General features: G+C 48.5%; 2 protein-coding genes and 1 non-coding gene across 5 annotated transcripts in view; 1 reads left to right on the top strand and 2 right to left on the bottom strand.

The window, feature by feature from the left end:
- The window catches only part of MYO19 (myosin XIX), a 31,538-nt gene extending 28,432 nt beyond the window's left edge, over positions 1 to 3,106 (top strand). Inside the window, exons 22-24 of the mRNA XM_065897078.1 lie at positions 444 to 529; positions 1,761 to 2,063; positions 2,978 to 3,106. Of these exons, the coding sequence (XP_065753150.1) occupies positions 444 to 529; positions 1,761 to 2,063; positions 2,978 to 3,106 (518 nt within the window). The remainder of the gene's footprint in view (positions 1 to 443; positions 530 to 1,760; positions 2,064 to 2,977) is intronic.
- On the bottom strand, positions 1,448 to 1,577 carry LOC136139603 (small nucleolar RNA SNORA11). The gene has a single exon (XR_010657123.1). It is a non-coding gene; the product is annotated as a small nucleolar RNA SNORA11 (small nucleolar RNA).
- Positions 3,107 to 3,970: 864 nt separating the features above from the next.
- ZNHIT3 (zinc finger HIT-type containing 3) lies at positions 3,971 to 12,608 on the bottom strand. 3 transcript variants are annotated; one of them, XM_065897551.1, is made up of 5 exons: positions 12,523 to 12,608; positions 12,392 to 12,423; positions 7,217 to 7,303; positions 6,179 to 6,262; positions 3,971 to 4,152 (listed from the first exon to the last, which is right to left on the bottom strand). In XM_065897551.1, exons 1-5 carry the CDS (start codon positions 12,606 to 12,608, stop codon positions 3,971 to 3,973), a joined length of 471 nt encoding a protein of 156 aa, XP_065753623.1. The 3 variants fall into 3 exon arrangements, with proteins under 3 accessions (XP_065753623.1, XP_065753624.1, XP_065753625.1); XM_065897553.1 differs by lacking the exon at positions 3,971 to 4,152 and having other exon boundaries at positions 6,188 to 6,225; XM_065897552.1 differs by lacking the exons at positions 6,179 to 6,262; positions 7,217 to 7,303.
- Positions 12,609 to 19,581: the final 6,973 nt, after the last annotated feature.

Raw genomic sequence — 19,581 nt, forward strand, 5'->3', positions numbered from 1 at the left:
AGAAAATGAAAATTGCCCCATGATCAGCTCCCCATCCAGTAGTTATTACCTTCACCAGTGCATGGGTGTATGCTGGTATCGTCTGTGGATTCATAACGCACGCAAGCAAATTCAATTAAGGGTTTCCAAAAATACAGGTGAAAGATGCAGACAATTCAGACCCCTCTTGTTCCCTGGGCATTATCTCAGACTGAGCCTGAGGTGGGAGGTGACCCCATGGCAGCTGCCCGTTTGATGTGTAGGTATCTATCTCCAAGTCTGGGCAGTCTGAGCTGTGGTTTGCAGAGCCAGGTCTGCTTCACGTGTTGACTCAGTCCCTCACCTCATGTGGTGGCACAGGTGGCCATTCATTCAAACGTTTACAGCTGCTCTGGTGTTGCTGCAGCCTGGTTACTGAGAGCTCTGACGAACATTTATTTCCTGTTTCTGGACAAACCCCTCAGCTGTTCGTTCCTGGTTGACTCGGAAGCACATCCAGAGGCTGCACGCAGCTGCCACAGTCATCAAACGCGCGTGGCAGGAGTGGAGAGTGAGTACTGACCCGAGAAGTCAGGGTGGGCAATGATGGACGCAGGCTGGAGTGCTGGCCCCGCCACTGCAAAGCGGGCGGCCTTGTGTCCTCATGAATGAAGTGGACACAACACCGCCTACACCACAGGACGGTTATGACACGGTAGAGTGGCACAAACAACTTGGGGAATATGCTAAAAAACATGGAACTGTACGCTTTAAAAGCATGAATCTTATGGTATTTCAATTAGATCTCAATAAGGCTATTATTTTTTCTTTTTAATTTGTGCTTTTATTTGCCAGTATAACTACAGTAACCTGCAAACTTTTTTATTCTAAAAAGCACATTTTACATTACAGTCCAACAGACACATATATAGTGTGTATACATATATAAAAGTGAAACAAAGGTTTTGCCAAAAACGTCTACCCTGAGTGTAAATTCTTTTTAAGACTTTTTTTTTTAAAACTAAGGCTGAACTGCACTGACATCATAATCACCAAAGTCCCTAGCTCATCTTAGGGTTCGCTTTATGAAGTGAATAGTGCTGCATGTTCTACGTGTTTGGACGATAGTATGATGACATAAAACCATTATAGTGTCATACAAAGTATTTTCACAGCTCATAAAAATTTCTGTATTCTATGTATTCATCTCCCCCGCCCCCACAAACTCCTGGCAACCACTGATCTTTTTATTGTCTCCATTGTTTTGCCTTTTCCAGAATGGCATATACACGGAATCTATTTTTCTTTTTTCCTTGAAGAGAGGGGTTCAAAGTCTTTATGCCTATAACACCACTCATGGCCCAGCCACATGTGGACCGGACAGGCTCCAGGTGGCAAACTCCCCCACTGAATACTGTAGCTTTCCTTCCAGTACTGAGCCCTGTCCCACTGGTCCTGCCCAGCAGCCACATGCAGGTGAAGGGGGGATATGTGTTGGGTATCTGTTCATAGGAAGGCCACAAGTTTTGTGCCCCTTGTCACAATGAACCCTGATTCCTGTCGGGTGTGTTGTAAACAGATGAGCCATTTCTTCAGACCCCCTGCTCTGAGCACACCCCAAAGGCTGTTATTTTTTTTAAAGCAGCATATGTAAGGCCTCAGCACAGCTGCCTTGGGCGTAAAGTTGTGCCACATCAAACCAGGTGCCCTTCAGTTCACCTTGTTAAGCTGAATTATTAAAGAGACTTTTGGATTCTGTTTTGCATTAAGAGAAAGCTATAAAGTGGTGTTCTCTTTTTAAGATTAGAATGGCCTTCCTGGCTTCTAAAGAACTGGATGGTGTGGAAGAACAACACTCGTCTCAAGTCACCTGTTCCCCGAGCTCCTTGCCACTGCCCCAGGCACAGACCAGGCTCCTGGGGGCAGTAACCCGCTTCTGGCCCCTGGGACTGGTCCTGGCCAACGCCGCCGTGGGTGCTCGTGGCTTCCGGAGGAAGCTGGTGGTCTTCGCCTGCCTCCCGCTCCCCGTGGGCGGCCCCAGCAGCTACACTGTCCAGACAGCACAAGAACAAGCTGGAGTCACGTCCATCCGAGCGTTGCCTCAGGTGAGCCGTGTGACGGGCTGGCCGTCCTGCCAGGACAGCTCCAGATCCCTCACGCCCCACTGTGGAGGGCAGGGGGCAGAGCCCGGGAGTCACAGCAGGAGCAGGACTGAGGCTGCGAGAAGAGCCTCTTGACCCTGCTGGGGAAACCAGAAGCCCGCATGTCCCTCGCATTGTTACGAGGAGGAGTCTTCCAGAGCTCTTTCACTTTTTAAAAGCTGCCTCTAAATGATCTAGCGTCTCCTCTGAATCGCCTTTAAATTAGCCCAACTTCCAAAAAATTGTGGTTGTGATGACGGCACCATGTTCTCCCCAAGTTGTAGTCTTTGGTTTATCCTATTCCAGCTGAGGAAATGACAAGCACATGAGTCAGTGGTCCAAGAATTTATATTATGAGCAGCCAGGGAAAGAGCCAGCCAGCACAGAAAAGGGCTAATACCAACCTTTTACAAGGATTAGGTGACACTGACAAGGCAGAAGGAAGGAAACACTGAATTTCCTGCCAGAGGAATTCCTATAGGACATAATCTAGATAAAATCTCCATGACAACACACAGGCCAGCCAGAGTGTAAACAGAAGTGCAGTTCTTTGATCTTCCATCTTTAAGCAAGCATAAGAATGTGACAGGCCATACATACTCCTAGTATGGGGGAGCTCCCTCCTAGTGTTTCCTCATCTGTCTCACATTGAATGGATGTGAAATTTTATATTTTAATACTGTTTTGGACTTTGCCATCGTTTTAGAATAAGGAGAAGACAACAACATTAACTAACTCAATCGTGCTACTGCTGTGACTCTCACTTGGGTACTTACTTACATGTCCCCGCCTCCCTGCATTTCTAGCGTTCACTCTGTCAGGTACCTTTAGCCCTGGCACTCCTGGGAGCTGGGGTTAAGCTGCATCTCTTTCCCCAGGGTTCGATAAAGTTTCACTGCAGAAAGTCTCCACTGCGCTTTGCTGACATCTGCCCTGAACCTTCGCCCAACAGTGTTACTGGCTTTAATCAGATCCTGCTGGAAAGACACAGGCTGGGCCACGTGTGATCTCTCCTCACATTCCATCCTCACCTGGCTGGGCCCTCCCTGGAGCCTTTGTTTCTCCACGGCCTTTTCCTGCCAGCTGCCTTGCCAAAGACATCTAATCAACACACAGCTGCCAAACAACTCCCACAGCGACTCGGAGCACACGTCGGGAGCCGCGGCTCCAGCCTGCAGGCCAGGCCGGGTCAGCAGCTGCACCAGTGGCCCGGGGCGCCGATCTACGCCTCCAGCCCTGACAGGTGTCAGGGCTGGTAGCTACCAAACCTGGATTAAGAAACTTCAGGGCCTTCACAGAACCCACTCGGTGGTGCTGGACAGCAGGCACCCCGCTCCTCCAACCCCACAAGCAAAGTCAGCTTGAAATGAGCTCTAAAATTTTGGCTGGCAGAAATTTTGCCTTTAGTTCCTTTAAAAGGAACAAAGCTTACTATTTAAATATTTGTTGTTTAATGTAATTTCAAGCAACTAGATTATGAATCAAGAATGACGAGCAATGCAATGCACCACAGAACCACCACACTTTAATTTTGAAACACTGATCAAGTTTTAACTCAACTGGGTGTGAAAACCATATCATTTATGTCTTAATTGTACCGAAAATAAATGTAATTGTACCGAAAATAAAACATTTAAAAACAACCATCTGAATGTCAAGTTCTCTCTCCATAAAGGGTTTGCCACTTGGAGTACCTCCATCCATGCCACCTGGAGTACCTCCATCCGCCTGCACCCCAGCCTGCAGCAATGGACATAACGATGTGCAGAACCTACCCGAGGTCAGCCGCTCGATGTCCGGAAAGCACCGCCCCTGCCAGGGCCCCACGCAAGCTGGCCTCCTGGGAGGAGCAGGCAGCACAATAATCCACCTTAAGAATCCTCGTTCGGGGACGGTTCCACGATCCTTAAACAGCAGTCAGCAAACTCCAAAAACAAAGGCTCCTGCATGCAGGCTCGCATGAGCTTTGCCTTGTCGTCTGCCTGATCGAGGCTGACCATCAACTGTCTAAGGTGTGGACTGAGCAGTAAGCTTCTCAGCGCTGCAGACTCCCCTTAAGAATGAACAGGGAAAGAGAACCAAGCTGAGTTCAAGTGGGAATAGGCAGAGATAGCTGAAAGCCAAATGTTTCAAATGCAATAAATACCAAGGATGTGGTATCCCCTTACCCTTTAAACCCACAAATTAACCCAGCACTTCACATAAGGTGAGATCAGCGTATCAGATGATTTCCAAGTTAAACGCTATCAGATTCTTATTCTTTATATCTCTGTAAATATTTTAACTTAATTTTTTCTTAGCTGAAATGGCATTATTTTACCAGCACAGATACAAAGAACAGCAGCATGTTGGCATGTTTTCTCTCTATAAGCATGAAGGTTCTCAGCGACAAGGACAGTTACACCAAATCTCTGAATGATGTTTAAGTGTGCGCTTGATCCAGCATAAAGCAGGATGAGTAGCAGTGAACTGACACTAACGTGTATGGTGCTTTACAGTTTACAAAATCATTCACACATATACCCAGCTCAGCTCCTACCTCAGTCTAACTAATCACTCCCATGGGACTGGGTACAAAGCACCACCTCTGTGAAATGGGAAAAATGAAAATAACACCACTTTTAGGAATTACACTGGCCAGTTAATTATACACATAATAGAAATGCAGTCCTACAAAAATGCTGGGTATTATTAACACCACGTCCCTCTGAAAAATCAAATCCTGGGATGACCCAGTCTGCATGAATGACTGGACTGTAAAGCAAGCACTGGGATCAGGAATAAACGGAGGCCCCTGACTGGTGTGAGAGACAAACTACCACAAAACGGGGGGGGGTGGTGGTGGTATATTACAGCACACCATGGGAAGCTGAAAAAGTACCTATCTGAGAGTTAAGACCAAAGGTCAAGAAAAGTTTAGCTGAGGAAAGGAAATTTGAACCAAGCCTTGAAAGAGGAGCAGAATTGGGCTTCCCTGGTGGCACAGTGGTTGAGAATCCACCTGCCAATGCAAGGGACACGGGTTCGAGCCCTGGTCCGGGAAGATCCCACATGCTGCGGAGCAACTAAGCCCGTGCGCCACAAATACTGAGCCTGCGCTCTAGAGACCGTGAGCCACAACTACTGAGCCTGCATGCCACAACTACTGAACCTGCACGGCTAGAGCCCGTGCTCCCAACAAGAGAAGCCCACGCACTGCAACAAAGAGTAGCCCCCGCTCACCGCAACTAGAGAAAGCCCACGCAACGAAGCGACGAAGACCCAATGCGGCCAAAAAAAAAATAAATTTATTAAAAAAACAAAAAGAGGAGCAGAATTTTTGACAACCCACAGTCAGTAGGATTCCAGGCCAGAGGAAGGCCTTATAGGCAGGCTGGGAGGTGTAGAAGCCCTGTGTGCCTACAGAATCACGTGGCTGGAGGAAGGGCTCTGCCCACCACACTAAAGCGTTTAACAGCTTTAAAAAATCACATTCTGGACTTCCCTGGTGGCGCAGTGGTTGAGAGTCCGCCTGCCGATGCAGGGGACACGGGTTTGTGCCCTGGCCTGGGAAGATTCCACATGCCACGGAGCGGCTGGGCCCATGAGCCATGGCCGCTGGGCCGGCGTGTCCAGAGCCTGTGCTCCGCGACGGGAGAGGCCACAACAGTGAGAGGCCCGCATACCGCAAAAAAAAAAAAAAAAAAAAAGAATCCACCTGATAATGCAGGGGACACGGGTTCGAGCCCTGGTCCGGGAAGATCCCACATGCCGCAGAGCAACTAAGCCCGTGCACCACAACTACTGAGCCTGCGCTCTAGAGCCCGTGAGCCACAACTACTGAGCCTGCGTGGCACAACTGCTGAAGCCCGCGCGCCTAGAGCCCGTGCTCAGCAACAAGCGAAGCCACCACAATGAGAAGCCCGCACACCACAACGAAGAGTAGCCAGCGCTCGCCACAACTAGAGAAAGCCTGTGCGCAGTAAAAAGGACCCAATGCAACCAAAAATAGATAAATTTATTTTAAAAAATTACATTCTATACAATCCAATGTATCTCAATGGTTAACAAAGAAGTAAACAAGCACAGCACAGACTTACCTAAATTCTTTAAATTCTGCAAAGAAACTCTGTCCTCTTCCTCGTCACTATTGAGAAAATCAGCTACAGAGTCGTCATCATCATCTGAGGAATATAACACAATCAACTGCTTATGACTGAAAAGGAAACCTAGGTGCCAGCTTTTAATAACTCCTCCAATAGATAAAAAATATATGCGCACACACGCAACAGGAACAGAGGTATGCAAGTGGGTACAGAGAAAAGTAACCTCTTCTCTGGAATTTGTGACTAAACCAACACTCCTTTTAGGAAAGCAAAGAACTGGTGAGTAACAAATGCATCCTAGTGTTCACACGCTTACTCTATGTGTTTCCCTGTGGTCTGTGGGCTTCAGGGCCTTATTTTCCAGTTCTTGCCACCCCATCTCCCCTCACCATGGCGGCTCCAGCCCTGTCATGGCCAAAAAATTATATGCTCTGTAAAAACCCACTGACATGATTCCCCTGTGTTTTCAGTATGGGCAGAAATGGGCCATCCCCTGGCTGTGAATGTTCAATGCCTCTTTGGTGGCACTGGGAGGGGCTGCTTCCAGAGCCTGGCATGGTGCATCGCCCGCAGGAGGCATTAAAGAAAGGCTAGATGGATGGAGAGGGTGACAGCCCACTCCCGCTGTGAGCTGTGAGGGCCCCAGCAGCAGCGAGACCAAAGGCAGCACCCCGCCTAGACCCAGCTCAGGTGAACCTACAGCCCCAGCCAGGCCCAGGGAGGGGGACCCGAAGCCGTGACTGGAGGAGGCTCCCGCCAGCAGTGTCCACCACTCACCCCCAAACCACGGCGATGGCCTTTCTCCCCCTCTGCCTCCTGCCCCCATCTTTCTTCTCTTGAACTGTCAGACTGCTCTGTAACATCACCCGTGGTGACGTGTGCCCCCAGCCCGAGTGCTCAGGGCTGAGGAAGCTACTGCTCCCTAATTAACTTGACTCCTGGCCCCAGCCCAGTCTCCTCTCCTCTCTCCCTTCAACATATTCTATTTGAAACCCTTCTCTAGGTTTGTTTGTTTGGAGTCAACCAACCCACCTGTGTTTTCCACAGGCTTTTTAATTTCTGCAGTAAGATGCGATCTTATTTCTTTCTTGACAGGACGAGTTTCAGGGTTGCACTGCTCTGAAAAAGACACAAATCTCAGGTGCACATCGCCTCCACTTGAGTGACAAGGCTGCACACGCCACCACCAAGCCAGCCTCTAGGGGGAAGCATATGTATGGGGTAAGGGACGTAGGTGGGGATGGGGATGAAGGGGAGGAAGTGAGAGATCCAGTGAAGGGCCAGTAAAAGCCTGAGCCCCGCAGAAGGGCTGAGGAAGCAGGCCTCCTGCACCCCTAGGGCCTGTCTCCAACCTCCCTGCCTGGCCGAATGGCACAGGGCTTTCACCGCGATTCAGTAGCACACTGACTTCAATCAGCATCAAACTGTGTTCTCAGCAGTTTCTGATACCAAATTTGCATGTACCACATGCCACTGGGGACACACAGATGAAAGCCATCAGGCCCTCGGAGGGGTTTAGTCGCACAGATGACAGAGATATGGACAAGGTAAGGAGAGTCTGATCCGAGTCACCTGAGAGGGCGGGGAGATGAGAGGGGAAGGTGCTGCCAGGTGGAAAGAGCATGTGGGAAGAGGGAAAGGTCCATGGCTGGACCGGACCCTTGAAAGAGTAGGCAGATGCAAGGAGATGGTGATGAACAACCGGCAGCTGATGGGCGGGGCACAAGAATGCCACACACAGGTCTGTCTGTCTTCCCCAGACCAGTGTCTCTCAGAGAGGGCGCTACTGTATTCAGGTTGGAAAGATCTTTAATGGTGTGGGATAACTTCACACACCCCAGGCGGTTTTTGTGAGTCAACACCAATAACCGGAAGTACCACCATCGCCTCCGCTACTGTGAGAACAAAAACACTGTGACCACGTGTCTCTAGGGAGAGCAATACCCAGGTTAAGAACCACCGCCAGAAGACCTAAATAGACAGTCCTCCAAAGAGGACATACAGATGGCCAACAGGCACATGAGAAGATGCTCAACATTGATAATTATTAGAGAAACGCAAACCAAAACCACAACAAAGTATCACCTCTCACTGGTCAGAATGGCCATCATCAAAAAGTCTACGAATAACATGCTGCAGAGGGTGTGGAGAAAAGGGAATCCTTCTATACTGTTGGCAGGAGTGTAAGTTGGTGCAGTCACTATGGAAAACACTATGGAGGTTCCTCAGAAAACTAAAAATAGAATTACCATATGATCCAGCAATCCCACTCCTGGGCATATATCCAGACAAAACTATAATTCAGAAAGATACACACACCCCTATGTTCACAGCAGCACTATTCACAATAGCCAAGACATGGAAACAACCTAAATGTTCATCGACAGACGGATAAAGAAGACATGGTATATATATATATACAATGGAATACTACTCAGCCATTAAAAAGAATGAAATTATTCCACTTGCAGCAACATGAATGCAACCAGAGATTACCATACTAAGTAAGTCAGAAAGACAAATACCATATGATACCACTTCTATGTGGAATCTAAAATATGGCACAAATGAACCTATCTGCAAAACAGAAACGGACTCACAGACATAGAGAACACTTGTGGTTACCAAGGAGGATGGGGTTGGGGGAGGGATGGAGTGGGAGACTGGGGTTAGCAGATGTAAGCTATTATATATAGAACGGATAAACAACAAGGCCCGACTGTATAGCACAGGGAACTATATTCAATATCCTGTGATAAACCATAATGGAAAAGAATATAAAGAAAAAAGAATTTTATATACACATATATATATGTATATAACTGAATCACTTTGCTGTACAGAAGTTAACAAACTGTAAGTCAACTATACTTCAATAAAAAAACCCCATAAAGACCACCAGACATTATGCACCTTCTACAGTCATGCCTAAGACCACCTGTAGTTTTGCCAGAGAGACTGACCCTGAGCTCTGATCCAGTCTCTGATCTGTCAATTTGTAAGAAACAGAGGATTGAGGAGTATGCCTAACTGCACCATGAGCTTGCAATCAGCAAAACCCAGACTGTGGGTAACTGTACAAGTCAAGTGGCTTGAATTCTTCAACAGAGAAATTGTAAAGAAAAAAAAAAAAAAGAATGGAGGAGGAATTTACAGATTAAAAAGAGACTTAAAAGAAATATCAGGGGCTTCCCTGGTGGCACAGTGGTTAAGAATCTGCCTGCCAATGTACAGGACATGGATTTGAGCCCTGGTCCAGCAGGATCCCACATGCCACGGAGCAACCAAGCCCGTGTTCCACAACTACTAAGGCTGCGCTCTAGAGCCAGCGTGCCACAACTACTGAGCCTGTATGCTGCAACTACTGAAGCCCGGGCACCTAGAGCCTGTGCTCCGCAACAAGAGAAGCCACCGCAATGAGAAGCCCACGCACTGCAACTAAGAGTAGTCCACACTCTCTGCAGCTAGAGAGCCCACGCGCAGCAACGAAGACCCAACGCAGCCAAAAATAAATTAATTAATTAAAAAAAAAAAAAAAGAAATATCACATTTTTGGGGAATTCCCTGGTGGTCCAGTGGTTAGGACTCGGCGCTTTCACTGCTAGGCCAGGGTTCAATCCCAATCCCTGGTCAGGGAACTGAGATCCTGCAAGCTGAGCAGCATGGCCCAAAAACAACAACAAAAAGAAAGAAAGAAAGAAAGAAATATCACCTTTTTTTTAACGGACAAGACTAAATGATACGCTTTCAGGACACGTATTTACGTAATAAAGCTAAAAAAGCAAAGAAGAGATTACTATAAAAGTCAGGACAGTGGTTACTTTTTTTTTCTTCAAAAAGATTTTATTTTTTTGATGTGAACCGTTTTTTAAAGTCTTTATTGAATATGTTACAATATTGCTCTGTTTTATGTTTTGTTTTTTTGGCCATGAGGCATGTGGGATCTTAGCTCCCCGACCAGGGATTGAACCTGTACCCCCTGCATTGGAAGGCGAAGTCTTAACTACTGGACCGCCAGGGAAGTCCCAGGAGAGTGGTTATTTATAGGAAGCGAGGGCACTGGATCGGGACAGGTCATGTGGAGGGGTTCCCAGAGTGGATGGCAAAGTTCTATTTTCTTCATCTGGGTGGTGTTTGCCTTGTAATAAATAATTCAGTAAGCCAAAAAAAAGTCTACAAATAATAAATGCTGGAGATGGTGTGGAGAAAAGGGAACCCTCCTACCACTGTTGGTGGGAATGTAAACTGGCACAGCCACTATGGTGAACAGTATGGAGGTTCCTTAAAAAACTAAAAATAGAGTTGCCATATGATCCAGTAATCCCACTCCTGGACATATATCCAGAGAAAACTCTTAATTCAAAAAGATACATACACCCCAATGTTCATAGCAGCACTATGTACAATAGCCAAGACATGGAAGCAACCTAAATATCCACAGAGGGATGAATGGATAACGAATATGAGCTATATATACACAATGGAATACTACTCAGCCAATAAAAAAAAGAATGAAATAATGCCATCTGCAGCAACATGGATGGACCGAGAGATTATCGTACTGAGTGAAGTAGGTCAGAGAAAGACAAATATCGTGATACCTCTTATATGTGGAATCTAAAAAAAATGATACAAGTGAATTTATCTACAAAACAGAAAGACTGACATAGAAAACAAATTTATGGTTACCAAAGGGGAAGGGGTGGGGGAGGAATAAATTAGGAATTTGGGATTAACAGAAACACATAAATAAAATAAACAATATAGACCTGTATAGCATAGGGAACTATATTCATTATCTTGTAATAACTCATAATGGAAAAAAACTGAAAAAGGAATATATATATATATATATATATATATATATATATATATATATCACTGAATCACTTTGCTGTATACCTGAAATACTGTAAATCAACTATACTTCACTTAAAAAAACAAAACAAAACACTACTGCCAGAGAGACTGGAGTGTTCACCAAGGGAGTGAATTTCTCAAATCTGCATTTCAGAAAAACTACCCAGGCAGCTGCCAGGTCTCACAGTTAAGAGCTCCAGATTGCCCTAGAGGGTCTTGGTGAGGCCTTACAGGGCTGCAGGACTAGAGGGAAGCGTTCCACATCCAGCTCCCCAACCCTGTTTCAGTAAAGCATTTCTACTTCTTTTCTATCTTGAGCTGACAGGTTTCTTTTGAAAATGCTCCAGAAACATTAGGGTTAAGGAACAAAAGCGGGGCGGAGAGTGGAGAGGGTGGTGCTTGAAACACACAGCTGTAAATCAGAGACTGGAGGGGATGAAACTACAGGCAAACCACCAATGAGGAACTTTAACCGAACAAGAGAGAGGTCGTGGGAAAGAGTCCCTAAGGACTAAGAGGCGCGGATTGAAGATACTTTAAAAATGCAGGCTTGACAAAGACCTTGCTCCTTAATGTAAACTGAACTACCTCCACGTTTCTATCAAGATATTATTTAAAAGAAAGAAAATGAAAAGAAAAAAGAAAGAAAGAAAGAAAACGTCGTTATCCTCAGCCAGCGCAGCAAATGATGCGGAGCTGCGTCAGAACACTAAGAGGAAGGAACAGCTAGGGGAGACTTCTACGGCAAAACTGGTCGACTATTTTTAAATAACAAAACGAGGATAACGGAATTCCCTGGCGGTTCAGTGGTTAAGACTCTGCGCTTCCAATGCAGTGGGTAGGGGTTCCATCCGTGGTCAGGGAACTAGGATCCCACATGCCACGCAGCACATGCAAAAAAAAAAAAAAGAGAGAGAGAATGGTACGTAAAAGAAAAGGCAGGGCAGAAAAAAGGTGTTTTTGTTTGTTTGTTTTTTTGCAGTACTCGGGCCTCTCACTGTTGTGGCCTCTCCCGCTGCGGAGCAGAGGCTGCGGAGTCGCAGGCTCAGCGGCCATGGCTCACGGGCCCAGCCGCTCCGCGGCATGTGGGATCCTCCCAGACCGGGGCACTAACCCGTGTCCCCTGCATCGGCAGGCGGACTCTCAACCACTGCGCCACCAGGGAAGCCCCAGAAAAAAAGGTTTTGATTGTGCAAAATGTGGAGAGACATTCGCAGATAGAAGTATCCGCCCTCCCACCCCGCCCAGGAGGGGGAGCTCCCACAGTACCAGCCGTTGCAAGGGCGGGAAGGAGCAGGGGACAACGACGGGACGTGGGGGCTGCCGTGCACGAGGAGGGGGCCTTACCTTTGTGCTCCCGGAAGCAGGTCAACGAGCAGCTGTAAAAACAAAGCCACAGGCCGCGTCAGCCCCGAAGGCCGCGCGGACCCTCTCGCCACCCCGCCACCCGCCCGCCGCCCACAACCCCCGGCACTCACTAGGGCACGCGGCAGGCGGGGCAGCGGTATTTGGGTTTCTCCAAACAGATAACGCAGACAGCGGTGCTGCAATTCAGCGACGCCATGGTCTCTCCCAGGACACGCTCCGTCCCGGCGCCCAGGCCTCTCGCCGCAGGTACCACGTGCACCCCTTTCCTTCCGTTTCCTTAACCAGGACCAATCAGCGCGCAGCACTTATTGGCAGTCAAAAGCAATGGATTGATCCAGCTCATTGTTTCAGGCCTGAGAAGTAGAAAGTCGATGCACTCGATGCGCAACCAGTACCCCCACCAGAGGTTCTCTCTGATTAGGTCACGGTCTCGAAGAACTTGTTATGTAGCCCTGTCCCTGTCCCTACGCGGCCCTGTGACTTGCAGCAAGTCATTGTCACTCTCCAGCTCTGTTGCCCTGTATGTAAAAAGAATACGTGGGATTAAATGTCCTCTACCTTCTGGCTTGGACTTTCTCAGTCTTGCACCGGCATTGGGTTCTCCCCGCACATCTCATTTGCTTCTCCCTTTGCGGAGCACAGGCTCCGGACGCGCAGGCTCAGCGGCCATGGCTCACGGGCCCAGCCACTCCGCGGCATGTGGGATCTTCCCGGACCGGGGCACGAACCTTGTCTCCTGCATCGGCAGGCGTACTCTCAACCACTGCGCCACCAGGGAAGCCCCTCATTTGCTTTTTTTAGCAAATGAGAAGTCCACACACTGGCCGTTAAATCACATGACACACATGAGCCCTTCCCAGCCATCCTTCGCACAGGAAAGGAAGATGAGGCTTGGCCGCTGATAGATATTTATTGAGCTCCAACTGTGAGCCCCGCACTGCCCAGATGCTGGGCTGGGGACACCCAGGGATTAGCAGGCACGGTCTCTGGGACCTTAAGGCTTAGAGTGAAGGCAGGAAGGAGAATCCCTGGGTGGGATTGATTATCCAGGGAACAGATGAGTTACCTCTGGCCCAAAGGTGGGGATCCTGGTCCAGAAAGGTGAACTGTGATGGGCCTTGAATGCCACCTCAGGCTTTAGGAATAGACAAAGTCACATTTTATTGGGAGCCCTGCTCCTCCTCAAAGCCCTGAGCATTGTCCAGCCTAACCAGGGTTCCCAGCCCACACATGTGGGGTGCCCTCTTAGGGCCATAAGTCACCCTCACCCCAAGAACCTCCCCTTTGTGTTGGTCCATCAGCCCTCAGGATCTCACTATTATAAAAGCCCTGAACCACTGTCACAGTCTGTGGGGATGAATCTGCTACAACCAAAGCAGTCATTCAAGTCTTAGCTCCAACCCCTCTCTGGCTGTGTGACTTGGACAATTGTCTACCCTACATCTATTAGAGTGGATGTTCAGGCCTACTTTCCTGAGCTATTTAAATCAGAGAGGAGACTGTAAAAAGGTTTGTGACCTGAAGTGCTACAAAAGGTTATTTATGGGATATCTAGGAACAGTCTGCAACTCTCCTGGAGCCCTGGTCCCCACCCCATGAGCGTGGGCTCCAGGCCCCAAGTCCCTGGAGCCAGGTTGCTGGACCTCAGGCCCCTCTAAAAGGGTTTCACTGTCAGCCTCAGTGAGCCATGCTGGGGTTGGGCTTGAGTGACTATCCATCACTCCTTTGGCTTTGCCAGACTGTCCTGAGGGCGCTGTCCAGTCCTCAGTGCTGAAGTGGCACTGGCCCCTCCGGTTGCCTACCTGCCCCAGCATGCAGCTGCCCCTACCTCCAGCCTCCAAACAGAACTCAGGCCAAAATCCAATGTTTCCACACTGACCTAATAATCAGCAGCGTTCCTTGTATTCCTCAACAGTTGTGACCACTGCTGGTTTGACCCAGAAGTATTCCAGAGAGCCCATGCTTAACAGGGAAGGCCAGAGGTCAGTGACATGTCCAGGTCACATTTGAACCTCATGCCCTGTCTGGCACCAGCACAAATTCTCCTACTAGGTACATCACCACTGCCCACCCAGACTTTTCCTGTGAGTTGTGTTTGGAGGCTGAGGCCATGGAGAGTCTCCACAATCTTCAGGGGCTCAACCTGACCCCACCCACACCCATACCATGCTGACTCTCCTACCTTTGGGTCCAGAGATGGTGACTCCAGCAAAAAGAAAATTCCTGGAATTCATCTCATGCACATTGCATTCAGTAAAAATACCTCTTCCTCTACTCTGGGTGACCTCCAGCTTCCCTGGAAAGACGTACCCCTCCTGCTCCAATACCCAGGAAAGAAGGTGGCTCATCTCTGATGGTGATGAGGTTGGGGAACACCAAGAAGTGAAGGACGCCGGGTACAGCTCCTCTGAGCAATGGCTAGTTCAGAGAAGAAAGACGGGTATGACTCTGGGCCCCAGCAACTAGATGTCCACACTGATGTGGCCTGGCTCTCCCTGGTCCCCTATCATGCCCTCCTAGCGGCTGTCTAAGGCTGCCTCACGCCTTCTCAGCGTCAGCCGAGGAGCAGGGCCAGACCTGGAGAGAGGCGAGGTAATAATCGAGGCAGAACGCTTTCCAGAGCTCCGCTGCTTGGCAGACGCTGTCCAGCAAATTCCAGGCGGGCCGAGCCCGGCGCCAACGCCAAAGACTGGAGACGCGCGTGGAGTCCCAGGCCCGGCACTCAGCACCGCCAGAGGGCGCTCCGGATCGAGATTGGCCCTGGCGTAGCCTGAGCTGGACTGGAGCACCGCTCGCACCGACCTTGCGTGGGAGGCCATACTGTGTCGCCATTCGGGGAAGAGTAAATACAGGCCTGCCCGGCGCCTCGATCATCGCCAAGTGGCGGGAGAGAGGGTCGAGAGTGCGGGGCTGAAGCAGACGACTGGATGGGCAGCGGTGTCTCTTCCATGAAAGTAAGGCCCACGCAAGGCCAGCCGAGGGCTCCAAATGCGCCTGGCTGTCCAGGGGCAGTTCCCGCGGTGCCCACAGCCCCGCGCTTCTCGGCAACCCCTGGGGTGGATATTCAGCTGGAAGGTGGCCACCCCACATTGGCCTTGTGAAAGGTTAATAGTACTTCGGGAGTTTTCAGATTACTAACTAGGGTGCACCACTGCCCTGCACCTTCCCTGATGCCATGATGGGGCGGGCACGCGGGCTGCATGTTGCCCTTATCTGAGGCCAGATGTTGATAAGGCTGGGCTCTCGGTGTAGCTAAATCTCAGCTTCTTTCTGCAGCCCTAACATCTCTATCCCTCTGCCCTCTTGGCGGCAGCAAGAGAAGTGTCTAGGATGGTATCTTTAGAGGACCTATACTGCCCGGTTCTCACCTCCTCCCCGCCACTTACTCTCTGGTATCTAAGAGAGTAGTTCAGATGTTAAAGGGGGTGAGGTTGCTGGTGCGAATCAAATAAAGGAGGCCTGAGGTTCTGCTGGAGTGGTTTCCAAGTCATCCATTTCCAACTCTCTGCGTGTTATTTTATCTTGAAAATGACATTCATTCCCCAACTCTAGACAATGACAGTCTGACCTTCAGTTAGACTCCAAGGAGAACTTCCAAACAACAAAAGAAAAATAATTGCACGATCTACAGCAGAACGGATGGGAGAGCACAAACCTTAAAGGTCACCGTTGTCTCATGAATACACCCTACTGCCCACAACCCCACACTTTTCTGCCACCCTCTCCCACTTGCAAATCAATATATATCTCCCACCGTACATTTCCTAGGACAAAGATCAAAGGAATCAGGACTTCCCAGACAGATTCTCCACGAAACCTCTAAAGGTCCCATATGGAGTGGGAGTGGGGCTTGCACAGACCTCCTAACTCACCTCTATCTCCCACATGGCATGTCAGGGAGGGAGAATTTCCCCCTCTATGCTTCTTGAGTTCTTGTGGTTGCCGCTAATAATAACTAGTGCACTAATAGTAATTAGTGCACTGATAATAAAATTGACACAAGAGAAAAAGAAACAAAATTTAACTCATACGCATGGAGGTCCCATAGAAATGAAACCTAAGAATAGGCCAAAGCAGGCAGCTTCTATACTTTCTAGACAAAGAAACAATAAATTTGTGAGGAATTGACAAGACAAAGAAACAAATTTTGGGTGCCCAACTAGTGAAGAATTAGAACAGAGTTTGGGCTTGGGATAGTAAATTGAAGTAACAAGGATTGTTTATATAGGCTTCTCGGCCCCAATTCCCTATCTTTGGCAATAAGGGGGTCCTTCTACCTCCAGATGCAGGGAGTGCATCTTTCACATGAATGAAAGGTTTTTTTCCCTGCTTTCAAGGAGACAGCAAGGAGGGTCAGAGCATCCCTCTTGCACTGGCCATTTCTTAAGCAACTTTAATTCAAAATAATGAATACACCACTGAGGCACATTCTGCGGTGGATTACTCTGGGTCCCAACACAGAAATGCATAGGAACTCTGCTCAGTGGCGAGCAGGGAAAAGGACGTAAGACCCCGTTTCCTTCCCCCTCCTTTAAAACTAAATACAAAATAACAACTTTCAGACAAATAAAAGCCATGAGAATTCTTCATCAGCAGATCCACACAAGAAAGTTATTCTGGCAATAGGAAAATGATACCAGATGGAAATTAAAATCACAATATAACACCACACACCTACTAGAATAACTAAAATGACAAACACTGGCAATATCAAGTGCCTGTGAGGAGGCTGCTACGAACTGGACGTTTGTGTCCCCTCAAAATTCATACATTGAAATCCTAGCCCCCAATGTGATAGTATTAGGAGGTGGGGCCTTTGGGAGGTGATAAGGTCATGAGGATGGAACCCTCGTGAATGGTACTAGTGCCCTTATAAAAGATACCCCAGAGAGTTCTCGTGCCCTCCTTCCACCATGTGAAGACACAGTGTGAAGATGACAGTCTGTGAAGCAGGAAGTGGGTTCTCACCAGACACCAAATCTGCTGGCACTGTGATCTTGGACTTCCTAGCCTCCAGAACTGTGAGAAAAAAATGTTTGTTGTTTAAGTCACCCATTTTATAGTATTTTTGTTACAGCAGCCCAAGTGGACTAAGACAGAAATTGGTACCAAGAAGCAGGTACTGCTGTAATAAACCGAAAAATGTGAAAGTGGCTTTGGAACTGCATAATGGGTAGAGGCCAGAAGAGTTTTGAGATGCATGCTAGAAAAAGCCTACATGGCCATGAAGGGACCTTCAGAGGTGATTTGAGTGAAGGCTCAGAAGAGGAGGAGAGCTATATCTTAGAGAATATGTAAGTGGTGGTGAACAGAATGTTGGTAGAAATACAGATGGTAAAGGCTGTTCTGATGAGGTCTCGGAACTAAAGAACACTGGAAATTGGAGGAAAGGTGATCCTTAGTATAAAGTGGCAAAGAACTTGGCTGAACGATATTCCTGTTTCAGAGTTCTGTGGAAGGCTGATCTTGCAAGTGACGACACTGGATGTTTAGCTGAAATTTCTAAGCAAAGCGTTTGAAGGTCTGGCTTGGCTCCTCTTTCTTTTTTTTTTTTTTTTTTTTTTTTTTTTTTTTTTTTGCGGTACATGGGCCTCTCACTGTTGTGGCCTCTCCCGCTGCGGAGCACAGGCTCCGGATGCGCAGGCCCAGCGGCCATTGCTCACGGGCCCAGCCGCTCCGCGGCATGTGGGATCTTCCCGGACCGAGGCACGAACCCATGTGCCCTGCATCGGCAGGCGGACTCTCAACCACTGAGCCACCAGGGAAGCCCCTGGCTTGGCTCCTCTTGACTGCATCCGATAAAATGCGAGAAGACAGAAATGACTTAAAGGAGGAATTGCTAAGCAAAAAAGAGCAGAACTTAAAGATTCTCAGCCTATGCATATTGAAAAAAAACGCAAACACTAACGGTGTGGCCAAGCAACCATCTGCTCAGGAGAATTGTAGAAACTAGGCACTATTCTTCAAAACAGCCTGTGGAAAACAAACATGGGTTGGTTGACTTAAACTGCAATGAACACAGAGATGCATCTACTACAAATCCTTACTTCCTCCTCCTTCGGCCAAAATTTCCAGCCACATTTCGTTCTGACTTTGCCTGGGCAGCCGTACCCTTCCTTCCAAAGTGCTCATGGGGAATCCATAAAAACGCTATCATAAAATGTTGTGGAGGAAGTTATACAACAATGAGAAAACCTTTAAAGAGAACCTAAGTAATGGAATGCTAATCTTCTGTACTAAAAACGCTAATTATCCCCTAATTCATCTAAACATTCAAGGAAATTCTAATTTATTTTTAAATTTTTGCTTTAAATTATATTTTTATTTTTGGCTGCATTGGGTCTTCATTGCTGCGCGTGGGCTTTCTCTAGTTGCAGCGAGCAGGGGCTACTCTTGGTTGCGGTGCACGGACTTCTCATTGTGGTGGCTTCTCTTGTTGCAGAGCATGGGCTCTAGGCACCTGGGCTTCAGTAGTTGCAGCACGCGGGCTCAGTAGTTGTGGCATGCTGGCTCTAGAGCACAGTCTTAGTAGTTGTGGAGCACGGGCTTAGTTGCTCCGTGGCATGTGGGATCCTCCTGGACCACGGCTCGAACCCATGTCCTGTACATTGGCAGGTGGATTCTTAACCACTGTGCCACCGGGGAAGTCCCAGAAATTCTAATTTAAATGCCCTCATAAGAAATCTTTGGCTAGGAGGGATCACGGTTGAATGGGCCTGTGCTTTACAAGCAGGATTTCATTTGAGTAAATCCAGCCACACCTTAAGCCTGGAGCTCAGGGACAGTGTGGGTGAACATGTGGACATGTCCTATAATGGACAGAGGCTAGGAAGAAAGAGATGCAGCCTTAGCCCTGGTCTGGGAGCACCAGGGCCTGAGATACCTCCCAGAGGGAAAGCTGCAGTGTGGGTGGTGTCACCCACACCTCACACACGAGGAACCCGAGGCCCAAAAGCGTTTCATGACTTGCCCGAGCCACCCACGCAGCAGCGGCAGAGCCGGCCTTCCAACCCAGCTCTGTCTGGTGCCTGGTCACCCTCCTCGCCCGCTCAGGCCGGACAGTCAGACACTCCCCACTCCGCCATGCGCACTTGGTGAGGGAAGCAGTTACCTGCAGCCTCCGGGCATGTTTCTGAGCTGACCAAGAGCTAGTTGCTGATAATTTCGGC

The sequence above is a fragment of the Phocoena phocoena genome, chromosome 19 (assembly GCF_963924675.1).
Source record: "Phocoena phocoena chromosome 19, mPhoPho1.1, whole genome shotgun sequence".
Lineage (NCBI taxonomy): Eukaryota > Metazoa > Chordata > Mammalia > Artiodactyla > Phocoenidae > Phocoena > Phocoena phocoena.

What these genes read in the sequence shown, in the direction of transcription:
- ZNHIT3 (XM_065897551.1), bottom strand. Translation starts at nt 12,608, where the DNA reads ATGGCGTCGCTGAATTGCAGCACCGCTGTCTGCGTTATCTGTTTGGAG. An exon ending in CTGCTTCCGGGAGCACAAAG is followed by an intron (nt 7,304 to 12,391) that starts GTAAGGCCCCCT and finishes TGTCTTTTTCAG; the next exon opens with AGCAGTGCAACCCTGAAACT. An exon ending in GCAGAATTTAAAGAATTTAG is followed by an intron (nt 4,153 to 6,178) that starts GTAAGTCTGTGC and finishes TTCATTCTTAAG; the next exon opens with GGGAGTCTGCAGCGCTGAGA.